The sequence below is a fragment of the Podarcis raffonei genome, chromosome 2 (genome assembly GCF_027172205.1).
Source record: "Podarcis raffonei isolate rPodRaf1 chromosome 2, rPodRaf1.pri, whole genome shotgun sequence".
Lineage (NCBI taxonomy): Eukaryota > Metazoa > Chordata > Lepidosauria > Squamata > Lacertidae > Podarcis > Podarcis raffonei.
This window is the reverse complement of record NC_070603.1, coordinates 108,416,012-108,430,965: the sequence shown is the minus strand read 5'-3', so window position 1 is coordinate 108,430,965 and position 14,954 is coordinate 108,416,012. Positions and strand designations below refer to the sequence as shown.

At 43.0% G+C, this 14,954-nt stretch overlaps 3 protein-coding genes across 3 annotated transcripts; 1 reads left to right on the top strand and 2 right to left on the bottom strand.

The window, feature by feature from the left end:
• The first annotated feature begins 1,984 nt into the window (after window positions 1–1,984).
• On the top strand, window positions 1,985–2,563 carry LOC128408736 (olfactory receptor 2T27-like). Its single transcript, XM_053378760.1, has one exon. The coding sequence runs from the start codon at window positions 1,985–1,987 to the stop codon at window positions 2,561–2,563; it is 579 nt and encodes a 192-aa protein (XP_053234735.1).
• A 3,380-nt stretch (window positions 2,564–5,943) lies between these two features.
• On the bottom strand, window positions 5,944–6,876 carry LOC128408735 (olfactory receptor 2AK2-like). The gene has a single exon (XM_053378758.1). It carries the CDS (start codon window positions 6,874–6,876, stop codon window positions 5,944–5,946), a length of 933 nt encoding a protein of 310 aa, XP_053234733.1.
• Window positions 6,877–12,170: 5,294 nt separating this feature from the next.
• On the bottom strand, window positions 12,171–12,758 carry LOC128408734 (olfactory receptor 2AK2-like). Its single transcript, XM_053378757.1, has one exon. It carries the CDS (start codon window positions 12,756–12,758, stop codon window positions 12,171–12,173), a length of 588 nt encoding a protein of 195 aa, XP_053234732.1.
• Between the last annotated feature and the right edge of the window lie 2,196 nt (window positions 12,759–14,954).

Genomic DNA, 14,954 nt, shown 5'->3' with positions numbered 1-14,954 from the left:
AATTTTCATAAAGAAAATCCTTTGCAAGAGAATCTTAAACAGGCAAAGAGAGACCAAAGGAAAAACAATATATATATATATAGATAGATATATTGATATATTGATATATTGATATATTGATATATCACTATAAAGTATATATACTGATAGTGTGTGTGTGTGTGTGTGTGTGTGTGTGTGTGTGAGACACCATAAGACCCTAGAACTCAGGACGCAAGGGAGAAATCAGTCATAGCTGAGTAAGGTTGTCTTCCATGAACACGGTTTTAACAGTGAGTCTGTAAGTGACTGTGGTGGCCAATTCTGGATCCACATGTCCTTCCACAGTGGGGACAGGGCGGGAGTTGATCAAGGTGTGGATTTGCCAAGCGTGCCTTCCTCTTAGCACGTTTCTCCCTTTCGTCCCGAATTTGAGTGTCTTCAAAGCCCATGGCGTGTTTGGTAAAGGCTATTCTCCAATTGGAGAGTTCGCAGGCCAGTGTTTCCCAGTTGTTGGTGTGACAGCTACACATATACTCCATTTGGGAGTCATGCTTATGTCGGGGGTATTAGTCATTCATTTTCAGAAAACTGTCTTCATGAGTTTCTGCATGTATGATGAAACTCTGGCTGTGAAGCTGGATTGTTTGTACTGGTGCAAATATAAGACCGTGGAGTCATGGACATGCACAGTGCGTTATGTGAGAGTGACTGTGAGAGAGCTTCAGTTATAATCTAATGAGAAGATGCAAGCAGATCTGCTGCTGTGGGGATCCACAGCAGTCTCTATAAATAGCAATCGCTAAGCTTAATGACATGCAATAAAAGTAATCTTCCTAGAACAATTGTGTGTTGCTCATCAATCAAGACTCAGGGCCGATTTCCTCATGCTTCACTAGCAGACTATATTTCAACTCTGCTAAACACGTGGTCGGAAGTGTGCTGAGCGAATCTTTCACAGCAGCTTTCACGCCATAAACAGCCACAGTTTACTCAGAAGTTAATGGGAAATCCATTCTTTATTTGAAAAAAAACAGAAAAAAAATCATCTTGTATCCTATCTGGGCACTGGGATGTGGTTCTCGTCTCTGATCTAGCAACTGGTGTTGCATGCAAAGCCCTTTTATTTTAAATTATTTCATCTGTGAAAATTAGCATCTTTTAATCTCATATATCATTCATGGCTTTGCCTCCCCCTTCAATCTACTTTTCATTTGATTTATCGTTCGTAAGGTATGTTTTATGTTGGTTAAGGCAGAAATCTATTGCGCCAGGTCTCCATTCAGCAAGATAAAATGATAACTAATAAAATAAAAAAATAAAGGGGGATATATTAATGATAGGCTTTTTGAAAGAGGGAACCAGAACTGGATTAATTGGCTACAAACAGGAGGATTTCAGCTCTTTTAAAAGACCACTTTGCCTGTAAATCATGAAATCTCGCACACATCCAATTGGGTCATGTAGCCTACCTACAAAAAAACACTGATAACAGAAGATGGCATAATTTATTTAGAAATCCTGGGTTCCCACCCACCCCAGTTACAATATTAGTGGTTGTTTACCTAAAATTCTCTCAAAGTACTATGTGACTTCTATCCCCAGCTATTCTCTTCTTGTATCTTATTCAGCTAAAATATGGACAAATGAAGAAGGAATGGGGGGTGAGAATAAAACATCGTGGACGGAGTTTCTTCTTGTTGGACTTCAGCATCAAAAGTCACCCACCCTTTTCCTTTGTACCATCCTCTTCATGTCCCTTATCGCCCTCCTTGGAAACAGCCTCCTCCTGTTCTTAATTAAAATGAGCTCTGGTCTGCAGACCCCAATGTACTTTTTCCTCAGCCAACTAGCCTTCATGGACCTCTGCCAAGTTCTCTCCATCGTTCCCAAAATGACGGTGGATTTCGTAACCCACAGCTACACCATTTCGCTCTCTGGATGCATCACCCAGATTTCTGTCACGCTGCTCTTGGGAGGAGCAGAGTGCCTCATCCTGGCGACCATGTCCTATGACAGGTACGTGGCTATCTGCAGGCCGCTGCAATATCCGGTCCTCATGAGGAGCAAAATCTGCAACATCATGTCAGTCGCTGCCTGGTTTTGGTCTGCGTTCCAGGCTCTGAGCTGTTACCTCTACGTGCTGCCTCTTCCCTACTGCAAGTCCAATGTGATTAACCATTACCTGTGTGATTACCCAGCGCTTATACAATTGTCCTGCTCTGACAATTCTGCATTTGTGAGATCAACATACTTTGGTAATTTCATGGTCCTTCTCATCCCCATCTCAGTCATCCTGGCTTCCTACATAGCCATCCTACTTCAAGTCCTCAGAGCACGCTCCTCCGGAAGTAGCCACAAGGCTCTGGGCACCTGCTTGTCCCATTTGTGTGTGGTGGGAATCTTCTATTCAATGGCCATGTTTACGTACATGACCCCCTATACAGCGGAAAAGTCCATGATCAACTCAGTGTTTACTACCATTGTCCCTGCTATGTTGAACCCTTTCATATACAGCCTGAGGAACCGCGATGTTCTAGCAGCTTTGAGGAGACTTTGTGCAAAATGCATATTGTGCAAATAATTGGATAGGAAAAAAGAAACTATCCATGATGTTATCCTCAGAATCAGCAGAACTCTTAAACATAACTGGAAATAACTAACTAGGCATAGGTGATTTTTTCATTTCAGTTTAACTCAGTTTCTCATTTTTCCAATTTTAAGTTCAGCTCTCCACATTTCCACGTCAGTTTACAACTGGGTGGATTTTTAAAAGGTCTTGTTAAAATTCATTAGCATTCGAATCTGAATTTCTCCTAATCCTCCTGTTGTTGTATGCATTTCCCCCTAACCAGTTTGCAGAGCAGTTTCCCCTATTGTGATGCATTTCTATGTGCTTCTTTCTACAATATAAGCATGTTCATGCACACCTTACCCTATCAAATGCATTTTTAAAACATTTTTTGGGCTGGAGAACTGTATTGTAAAGTCTGGACAACTGCAAAATTTGAAAGCTGGATGTATATTTGTTTGTGTGCTGCTTAGGAAAGCATGAATTTGGGAGAACTGAATCAGAGTTATCTTCCACCAATAAGAAGCAGACAGGCAGAAGTGACTGAAGGCTGCTGAAGCTGCTAAGTGGTTTAAAACTAACTTTATTTGTTGACAAGAAAGTATTAAAATGTAAATTACAAAAAAATAGAAAGAGGTAATGCAGTACTGCAACAAGACAGAAACAACAGAAACATTTCGTATATTTATTTTTCAAAAAAACACACACATTGTAAATAATTATTGAGAAACTGAACAATAAAAAGGTCCTTCTATTAACTAGCAGTCCCTGTAATATATCAATCATAGAATTCTAAAGTTGGAAGGGATCCTGAGGGACATCTAGTCCAACTCCCTGCAATGCATATATTGAGAATAAAGCTCTTAAAATTCTATGCCTTGGTCTGGGAGGCTACAAAATTGGGTTGGGGGATTTCAGTGATTCCAGTGATTTTTTGGGGGGAGGCACACAGGTCATGATTTCTCCCTCACCCCAATTCCCTATTCCAAGGTACATTTGGCAGTGGAGCGGGGAAATTACTGAGCAAGGTCTCAATATGGGGGTGGTACCATTCCACTACCACTATTCCACAGGATGTCACTTGGAAGAATACATTGGGAGGTAGGAAGAAGGTGCCCACTGGCCAACTGGAGTCAAGAGGAAACTCCAGTGAGTGTCTTGTCCCCAGATCACAGCACCTTTCAAAAACCTGTGCGGCACAGCACTCTCCCCATTTGCATAGGCACGCACAGCACGTTTCATTAGGGTGTGCACCCAGGGATGTTGTAAAAAATGATTTCAGCAAAGGAAGAAGGGGCAGGGAATGGCAAGACAAACAAATAGGGACAAGAGAGAGGTAAAGAGGAAAAACCACAAGCCAAAATAGGATTTTTTTCAGCAGAGAAAAAGACTCATGCCAAGCTGACCAGATGCAGGGCACTTATGGAGGGCGAAGGGTGGAATGGCTTCTCCACTTCCTTGCTTAAAAGGTAAAGGGACCCCTGGCTGTTAGGTCCAGTCATGACCGACTCTCGGGTTGCGGCACTCATCTCGCTTTATTGGCTGAGGGAGCTGGCGTACAGCTTCCGGGTCATGTGGCCAGCATGACTAAGCCACTTCTGGCGAACCAGAGCAACGCACGGAAACGCCGTTTACCTTCCCGCCAGAGCGGTACCTATTTATCTACTTGCACTTTGATGTGCTTTCGAACTCCTAGATTGGCAGGAGCAGGGACCGAGCAACGGGAGCTCACCCTGTAGTGGGGATTCAAACCACTGACATTCTGATTGGCAAGTCCTAGGCTCTGTGGTTTAACCCACAGCACCACCCGCATCCCTATTTCCTTGCTTACAGACCATTAAAAAAGCAGCCCCTATCCCCTTCAGATCTCTCTCCATGAAAGGTGGCCAGTGGAGTGAGGATGGAGACAGAAACAGACACAGGCAGAAGAAAAAGGCTGGAATGGATCTGCAGGGGCAGCTAGTGGAGCCAATCACTCTCATTCCCACTGCCACTTCCAGAGACAGACACAGGCAGAGGCTCCAAGTCCTTTCCAGATCCATTCCATTCCATTTCTTCTGCCTGCATCTCTCTTTGTCTGCTTCCCTTGACCCACACCCTTTGTAACATCAGGGTATGCCTGGACACCCCCAGCACACCCCCTGTGTACTTCTAAGCCCACTTGTGATTCCCAGTGATGATATTCAGAGACCTCCAGCACTGGGGGTACAACATTGTGGCTGGAAGCCACTGATAGTCTAATCCTCCATGAATTTGTTGATATTGGGATGAGAGCAGAAAAGCTAGCAGGCAAGTACTTGCAGATGTGATTATAAAGGAAGGCATACAAATAATAAATTCATCATCATCATCATCATGGGTGGTTATTGTACATGTTGCAACCTGTCTGGTTCAAGACAGGAACCAGAGCTGACTGGTCAGAACAGAATGGCAATATGATCATGTGAGCCCGTGCACTGTCAATCCATAGCAATCTGTCCCTCAATAAGTAGGAGAAACGTCACGATGGGGAAAATCAATGTGGTTTGACCAGGACTCTCTCTGCACGGTGTCCTATAAAATCATTTATACCATGTGATATTTTACAAAGAATTTTCTCAGTCCTGCTAGCATATCCCAGTTCCTCTAGACATATAGGAAAGTATTTGTCATTGTAGGTGCTATAGTAATGAACACCATATATCTCCAAATAGATGCTCCATAGCAGAGTACCACGACACACAAATTGGGCAAGCAGGTTCCCTAAGGCCTGGTGGCTTCTCAAATAATAGCACAGCATCTAACTTTTAAGGGATCCAGGAACAATGAAGACTTTCCTATCGCTGGAGCTGGCAGCCCAGAATATGCCTGGCCCCTTCACTGAAGTTTATTGCAAAAAAATATTTTTTTGTGAGACCGGGGAATGATAATACTTAGAATTCATACAACATTTTAGGGCATTCAAAACACTTTAGATTACACGTTATCCCTGAACATTATGTTATTATCATCTCCATTTAGGAGCTCAGCCCCAGCAGGGACACACTGTCTTGCTTGAAGCTGCAGTATATATTATTAAACCAAAGGAAGTAACATTCATTCAGAAACAAAGCTACAGTATGAATATTGGGGAACATTTTTTGCTACGGTCACCAATCACACAGCAATAATGAAAGTTAGGGTGCTTCCAGATGGGGGATTAATAATGCAAACAGGACATTAAGGTATTGCAAATAGGTTTTGGTTTGCAGACTCTGTTCACACATGAGTAGCATGAAAACCACAATAATACGCCCATCTGAAGCGCCCTTAGACAAAATTTGCATCTCTCACCTTAAGTTCCTTCCAGATAAATTTCAGCCCCTGGATAAATTCCAAAGAGAGAGTACCTGCCATTTTGTATCCTGCTGAAATCATTGACACATTGTGCATCTTGCAAAGAGCTTTCTCAGTGCTGCTAAGACGTCCCGGTTCCTCAGGCTGTATATGAAAGGGTTCATCATGGCAGGCACAATGGTACAAAACACAGCGTTTATCATGGCCCTTTCTGCTGAATAGGAAGCGGCAGGCGTCATGTACGTCAAAATAGCCGTAATGTAGAAGATCCCCACCACACACAGATGGGACAAGCAGGTCCCCAAGGCCTTGTGGCTTCTTCCAGAGAAACGTGCTCTGAGAACTTGAAGCAGGATGGCTATGTAGGAAGCCAGGATGATTGAGATGGGGATGAAAAAGATCACAAAACTACCAACGTATTCTGTTATATCAAATGCAAAATTGTCAGAGCAGGACAACTGAACAAGTGCTGGGTAATCACACATGTAGTGTCTGATCACATTGGACTTGCAGTAGGGAATAGACAGTACATAAAGGGAACAGATCAAGGCCTGCACAGAGGACCAAAACCAGGCAGCAACTGACATGATGTTGCAGATTCTGCTCCTCATGAGAACCGGATATTGCAGCGGCTTGCAGATAGCCACATACCTGTCATATGACATGGTCGCCAGGATGAAGCACTCTGCCCCTCCCATGAGCATTGTGACAGAAATCTGTACAAAACATCCATAGAGTGAAATGCTGTAGCTCTGGGTTACAAAATCCACCGTCATTTTGGGAACAATGGTGAGAACTTGGCAGAGGTCCATGAAGGCTAGTTGGCTGAGGAAAAAATACATTGGGGTCTGCAGACCAGAGTCTGTCTTGATCAGAAAAAGAAGGAGGCTGTTCCCTATCAGAGCTACTATGAACATGAAGAGGATCACACCAAGGAAAACCATAGGTGACCTTTGATGCTGAATTCCAACCAGAAGGAACACAGTCCATGACATATTCCCTTCTCCCATTCCTCCTTCACTTGCCTGAAGACTTAAGCAGAAGACTTGTGAGAAGTGGTGTGCCAAATTGTAGGGTTGAATCCACTGTAGACATAACATAAACAACAAAAAGAGAGCAGTTTTTATAGAATGGATTGTGTCTAATGCTCCTCACACTTAGTTCTGCCTGTGCAACAAGACTTCTCTTCTCTCCTGCAAGAGTCCCCAAAATATGTTTGGGGGTTCCCAACCCTCCAGTTGAGATTTTGAGGATTCAATGGGGCAGCTGGAGGGAAGAGGAGGTTCTACTGAATGCATGGAAGTCCATTTTGCAGGCAGAGCTTCAATGTTGGATACTGCCCAACATGTTAGAAGTCTCTCTGGGTGCATCCAGATTCTCACTACAGTGGTACCTTGGTTTACAACCTTAATCCGTTCTGGAAGTCCAGACTTAAACCAAAGTAGACTTTAACCAAGGCATGCTTTCTGATGGAAAGTAAAGGGAAATGGATTAATCCATTCCAGACGATGAAAGCAACCCCTAAAGCAGCAATTTGTCATGAACTTTACCATTGTATTTTGCTTGTGGGATTCAATGGCATAGCCGCAGCTTAGGTTTGCTCAGTTAATGTGGATTCGGTGCTTTTGTGCTACCCCTGTCCCCCTCCCCTCACCACAAAAGGTGCAGAAATGCTTGGGAAATGGTAGGATAATTCCTAAAAACCCAGCCAACCTTGTTTTTTAGAAGAGAAAGGAAATAGGGTGTTTGAGGTTGATCTAGCCCCAACTTCTTCTTTCATATAGCTAATTCCTGGGACTTTGGCTTGGGACTTTCCCATTGTTGTTTTGGTGAAGCCCATTGCAATTCTTTTTCAGTGGAAATGGGTCACTTGGGATCCAGATTCAACGCTATAGAAGGGAAATCTCTCAAGGCCACCTCTAACATGCAACCACCGGAAGGACCATGTTCCTGTCCCTCCAGATCCATAGCACTACCCCTTTCTCAGCTTATCTGGAGCAGGGTTATAGATTCTGGCCCGTTCTCAGGCATGATGGGTTCTATAGCTCCAACATCTGGATGGCATCATGTTGGCGGCTCCTGCCTTACTCTAACCTATCCAGCAGGCTGTTATGGTATGAAGGAAAGGGCAAACTCAATATTTAAAAAATGAATGCACAATAAAGGGTCATTTATCAAAGCTTTATCATGCTTTAGAGAGACACAAAACTCCCCGTCCTGCCCAAACTCAGCCTAAGCATGAGAATGGAATACTCTGTTCATAAATATTCCTGTTTGAAATGAAAGGACATGGATGGCAGGCGTTAAGCCTGGTGTCTATGATACAGCTAAAGAATACCAATGCCAGGCTGTTGTAGCTCAGTTGCTTTACAGCTGCAAAACCATGAGTCCTGTAGTAAATTGTTTCCAGCAGAATGTTTTATCCGATGTACATTTTAAAGTGCCACATAGACAGCATGTGGGAATAAATAGTATGTGTAGTGCCAAGCCTGACTTTCAAATGAAATCTGGTTTATAAAAATATCTGTTTCTCTTTATTGAATCCTATGACTTTTCCTGGAGGGTATGGCAGGATAAAAAAAATAACTAAAAGGAATATGCATACGCTAAATAAATACATACATTTTCCTGTTTGAATATATTTTTCCTATTTTCCATAAGCTTGCAAGGTTCTTAAGTACAAGTAAATTGGTGTTATCATGAATCAGCATAATGGACCATCATGTGGCAAAAGATTGCATCCCATTTTAGTTCTACTCAGAGTAGATCTGTTGAAATGAATGGCCAGGACTAACTGAGGTCCATTGATTTCCATGGGGCTACAGAGTTGCATGCAATACAGAATAACTATGACTTCTACAAATATTCAGAATTACATACCTGTGTCAACCGCTTCTGTTTACAACAGCAAGAAGGGAGCAAAGTTTAGTTTCTTAAAATGAAAATTAATTCACAAGGCTCGGATGAAAAACTGTGATGCCTCTGTTGTGTTAATTAATTTTTTTACAATAATTGCTGCTGTTATAGCTCCCCAGTTTCAAAGGGGTGGCAATTCATACTCTACCACAAAAATGATTTCCCTTCCATTCTTTGAGACAAAGAGAAATGCCTTCTTGATTAAAGAGAAACGTTCCCATTCTTTTTATATTCAAAAATAGGGGGGAGGAATGCCCTGACCTATATTCATGGCTGCAGAATTACATGAGCCTTTGCTTCCTCTTGAAATGCTTGATTTTTAAAATTCCAAAACCTAAACAAACCAGTTCATGCTCCCTGATAAAGCAACGTGCATATCTCTGAAAATTTCCCAATGTACATTTCCAGCGAAATGTTTGCTTAGCTCCACTGACTAGAAGCAGGAAATATATATCTGCCTTTTGATTCTGAAACATTCAGACCAGAACCAGTATTTCTCACCTGGCACATTTCCAGTCCAGCATTTCTACTCTCCATGGATAAATGCTCTGCTAGCTCCACCCTGAGGGAATGTGGCTCCCAAACCATTATTTTAATTGTTACCCAACTTCATTGCAGTTCAAAAGTGAAAACTTCCTACCACCTTCTGAAGACGCAGAAGGTGCATTCTTGGACAGTATGTATGTATGTATGTATGTATGTATGTACATATTTTCAATTTCTATTCCTCTTTATATTTTAAATAAAACGCTCAAAGGGGTGTACCACATATTAAATGAATAAATCAATAAAACAATAGCCGGGTGATGTTACTCTGACCCCATGAGGAGCCTCTTATTAGGTCTGGGTGAGTGTGGGCCCCGCCCCCTAAGCCAGGTGGAAGGGGCCTTGCCGGGAGTGGCCTTCGCGCCTCACAGCTGGGCATATTTGATAATATTGAGGATGGGCGTGATGGTGAATGTTCCTACGCATCTACTGGACAACAAAGCAGCAGAAGATTCATCTGTTCCGTGCTCTGGTTCTGCTTATGGGCTCCTCACAGACATGTGGTGGTGGGCATTGTGAGAACAGGATGCTCAGCTGAAAGGGCCAGAAGGACTTTCCTTGTGGTTTTATGGAAGGGGGCAGACTAGGGAGAATTCTCCCTCTCCCTCCGTCCCTCCCCCCCCTCTCTCTCACACACACTCCTCACTTGCATAGCCATGCACAGCATATTTCATTTTGGAGAGGCCCCAGGGGTTTTGTACAAATTATTTCAGCAAAGGAAGAAGGGATAGGGAATGTCAAGACAAACAAGCAGGGACACGGAGAGGGTAAAGAGACAAACAACAACAACAACAACAACAACAACAACAACAGACAAAACAGCCACAAAGGCGCTCAATAAGCCAAAATAGGAGATATTTCTTGCAGAGAAAAAGACTCAAGCCCATTTGACCAGAGAAAGGGCACATCAGGAGGTTCAAGGAAGGAATGGCTTCTCCTCCTTGCCTGCAGACCACAAAAAACAGTCCCTGCCCCCCTCAGATCTCTCTCCTCAAATGGTGGCCAGCAGTACGTGGATGGAGATGAAGCTGGGAGACAAAAGCTGACAGAGGCAGAAGGAAAAGGCTGGAATGGATCTGCAGGGGCCACTGCTGGAGTCAATCAGCACGCTGCTGCTTCCAGAGACAAACACAGGCAGAAGCTGCAGAGCCAATCCAGATCCATTCCAGCCTTTTTCTTCTGCCTGCATCTCTCGCTGTCTGCTTTCCTTGGTCCCTGGGTTAGTGTTGGTGTTTTTCATTTTAGGGACAATAGGGGACAAATGTACGGTTCTGGACTTAAGCAGGAAGAACCAGATGCACAAATAAAGGATGGGGGACACCTGGCTTACTAGCAGTACATGTGAAAAGGATCTACAGGTCTTGGTGGACCACAGGCTTAACATGTGTCAACAGTGTGATGCAACAGCAAAAAAAGGCTAATGCTATTCACGGCTGCATCAACAGAAGTCTAGTGTCCAGATCAAGGGAAGTAATAGAACCACTCTATTCTACCTTGGTCAGTCCACACCTGGAATACTGTGTCCAATTCTGGGCAACACAATTTAAGAAGGATGTTGACAAGGTGGAACGTGTTTGCAGGAGAGCAGCCAAGATGGTTAAGGGTCTGGAAAGTAAGCCTTACGAGGAATGCTTGAAAAAGAGGAGACTGAGAGGCGATATTATAGCCATCTTCAAATATGTAAAGGGCTGTCACATGGAGGAGGGAACATGCTTGTCTTCTTCTGCTCTGGAGGGTAGGACTCGAGGCAATGACTTCCAATTGCAGAAAAGCAGATTCTGACTAAACATTCAGAGAAACATTCTGACAGTAACAGCTGTTGGTCAGTGGAACAGTCTCTCAGGAGAGGTGGTGGAGCTGGAAGCCCAGAAGATGCCCAGCTCCTTCAATGAAGGTTATTGCATACACACACACACACACACACACACACACACACACAGTGGTACCTCCGGTTAAGTACTTAATTCGCTCTGGAGGTCCGTTCTTAACCTGAAACTGTTCTTAACCTGAAGCACCGCACCACACAATTTCTGTTCTCATCCTGAAGCAAAGTTCTTAACCCGAGGTACTATTTTTGAGTTAGCGGAGTCTGTAACCTGAAGCGTCTGTAACCTGAAGCGTCTGTAACCTGAGGTACCACTGTGTATATATATATATATATATATATATATATATATATATATGAATGAGACAGGGGAAATGATCCTTAGAATTTATACAATGTTTTAGAGCATTCGTAACATTTCCTATAATACATTATCCCAATAAAATTTGCAGCAGTCCTGTAAGTTATGTTATTATAATCGGTAAGAAAGCTACAGTATGAATGTTGGGATTCATTTTTTGCTACCATCACAATTCATATAGTGGTAATGATGCAAACAGAACATTCAGGTATTGCAAAGTAGTTGTTTGAAACATTACGCATGCATACCACCCCCACCCACATACATATGATTTTCCACGGAGAAAGTAAATGTGTTTTAAAAGGGGTGGGTTGGGGAATATAGGCACACATTTCAATGCCAAGAACACCATATGACATTGTTGAAAACCTGTGTTATTCATTTACTTAGTAGATTCCATTTACGAATGATGCCCCATAAAATATTTCCAAGTGCTTTTACAGTAAAACAACATGAACAATGACAACAACTAATAACCATTTAATTAAAGCAGACTCTGGTTTCTAGATTCTATTCACCAATCCCACAATAATACGCCCATCTGAAGTGCCCTTAGACAAAATTTGCATCTTTCACCTTAGGTTCCTTCCAGCTAAATTTCAGCCCCTGGATAAATTCCAAAGAGAGAGTACCTGCCATTTTGTATCCTGCTGAAATCATTGACACATTGTGCATCTTGCAAAGAGCTTTCTCAGTGCTGCCAAGACGTCCCGGTTCCTCAGGCTGTATATGAAAGGGTTCATCATGGCAGGCACAATGGTACAGAACACAGCGTTTATCATGGCCCTTTCTGCTGAATAGGAAGTGGCAGGTGTCATGTACGTCAAAAGGGCCGTAACGAAGAAGATCCCCACCACACACAGATGGGACAAGCAGGTCCCCAGGGCCTTGTGGCTTCTTCTAGAGGAACGTGCTCTGAGAACTTGAAGTAGGATGGCTATGTAGGAAGCCAGGATGATTGAGATGGGGATGACAAGGAACATGGAATTACCAAAGTATGCTGTTATATCATATGCCAAGTTGTCAGAGCAGGACAACTGGACAAGGGCTGGGTAATCGCACATGTAGTGTCTGATCACATTGGACTTGCAGTAGGGAAGTGGCAGTACATAAAGGGAACAGAACAAGGCCTGCATAGAAGACCCAAACCAGACAACAACTGACATAATGTTGCAAATTTTCCTCCTCATGAGAACCGGATATTGCAGCGGCCTGCAGATAGCCACATACCTGTCATATGACATGGTCACCAGGATGAAGCACTCTGCCCCTGCCATGAGCATTGTGACAGAAATCTGCATGACACAACCATAGAGTGAAATGCTGTAGCTCTGGGTTACAAAATCCACCGTCATTTTGGGAACAATGGTGAGAACTTGGCAGAGGTCCATGAAGGCTAGTTGGCTGAGGAAAAAATACATTGGGGTCTGCAGACCAGAGTCTGTCTTGATCAGAAAAAGAAGGAGGCTGTTCCCTATCAGAGCTACTATGAACATGAAGAGGATCACACCAAGGAAAACCACAGGTGACCTTTGATGCTGAATTCCAACCAGAAGGAACACAGTCCATGACATATTCCCTTCTCCCATTCCTCCTTCACTTGCCTGAAGACTTAAGCAGAAGACTTGTGAGAAGTGGTGTGCCAAATTGTAGGGTTGAATCCACTGTAGACATAACATAAACAACAAAAAGAGAGCAGTTTTTATAGAATGGATTGTGTCTAATGCTCCTCACACTTAGTTCTGCCTGTGCAACAAGACTTCTCTTCTCTCCTCCAAGAGTCCCCAAAATATGTTTGGGGGTTCCCAACCCTCCAGTTGAGATTTTGAGGATTCAATGGGGCAGCTGGAGGGAAGAGGAGGTTCTACTGAATGCATGGAAGTCCATTTTGCAGGCAGAGCTTCAATGTTGGATACTGCCCAACATGTTAGAAGTCTCTCTGGGTGCATCCAGATTCTCACTACAGTGGTACCTTGGTTTACAACCTTAATCCATTCTGGAAGTCCAGACTTAAACCAAAGTAGACTTTAACCAAGGCATGCTTTCTGATGGAAAGTAAAGGGAAATGGATTAATCCATTCCAGACGATGAAAGCAACCCTTAAAGCAGCAATTTGTCATGAACTTTACCATTGTATTTTGCTTGTGGGATTCAATGGCATAGCCGCAGCTTAGGTTTGCTCAGTTAATGTGGATTCGGTGCTTTTGTGCTACCCCTGTCCCCCTCCCCCCACCACTAAAGGTGCAGAAATGCTTGGGAAATGGTAGGATAATTCCTAAAAACCCAGCCAACCTTGTGTTTTAGAAGGGAACGGGGAATAGGGTGTTTGAGATTGATCCAGCCCCAACTTCTCCTTTCATATTGCTAATTGTGGGACTTTTCCATTGTTGTTTCGGTGAAGCCCATTGCAGTTCTTTTTCAGTGGAAATGGGTCACCTGGGATCCAGATTCACCACTATAGGAGGGAAATCTCTCAAGGCCACCTCTAACATGCAACCACGGGAAGGACCATGTTCCTGTCCCTCCAGGTCCATAGCGCTACCCCTTTCTCAGCTTATCTGGAGCAGGTTTAGAGATTCTGGCCCGTTCTCAGGGATGATGGGTTCTATAGCTCCAACATCTGGATGGCGTCATGTTGGCGGCCCCTGCCTTACTCTAACCTATCCAGCAGGCTGTTATGGTATGAAGGAAAGGGCAAACTCAATTTTTAAAAAATGAATGCACAATAATGGGTCATATTTCAAAGCTTTATTATGCTTTAGAGATACACAAAACTCCCCATCCTGCCCAAACTCAGTATAAGCACGAGAATGGAATACTCTGTTTGTAAATACTCCTGTTTAAATAAAGGACGTGGATGGCAGGTGTCTATGATATATCTAAAGAATAGTAGTGTTGTAGCTCAGTTGCTTTAGAGCTACAAAACCATGAGTACTGTAATAAATTGTTTCCAGTAGAATGGTTTATCTAACGTACATTTTGAAGTACATAGGCAGCATGTGGGAATAAATAGTATGTGTAGTGCCAAGTCTCACTTTCAAATGAAATCTGGTTTATAAAAATATCTGTTTCTCATTTTTTAATCCCTTGACCTTTTCTGGAGGGTATGGCAGGACAGAAATTATCTAAAAGGAATATTCATACGCTACATAAATACATACATTTTCCGGTTCCAAATTATATTTTTATTTACCATACGCTGGCAAGGTTTTTAAGTACAAATAAATTGGTGTTATCATGAATCAGCATGAAGGACCATCATGTGGCAAAAGATTGCATCCCATTTTAGTTCTACTCAGAGTAGATCTGTTGAAATGAATGGCCAGGACTAACTGAGGTCCGTTGATTTCCAAGGGGCTATAGAGTTGGATGCAATACAGAATAACTATGACTTCTACAAATGTTCAGAATTACGTACCTGTGTCAACCGCTTCTGTTTA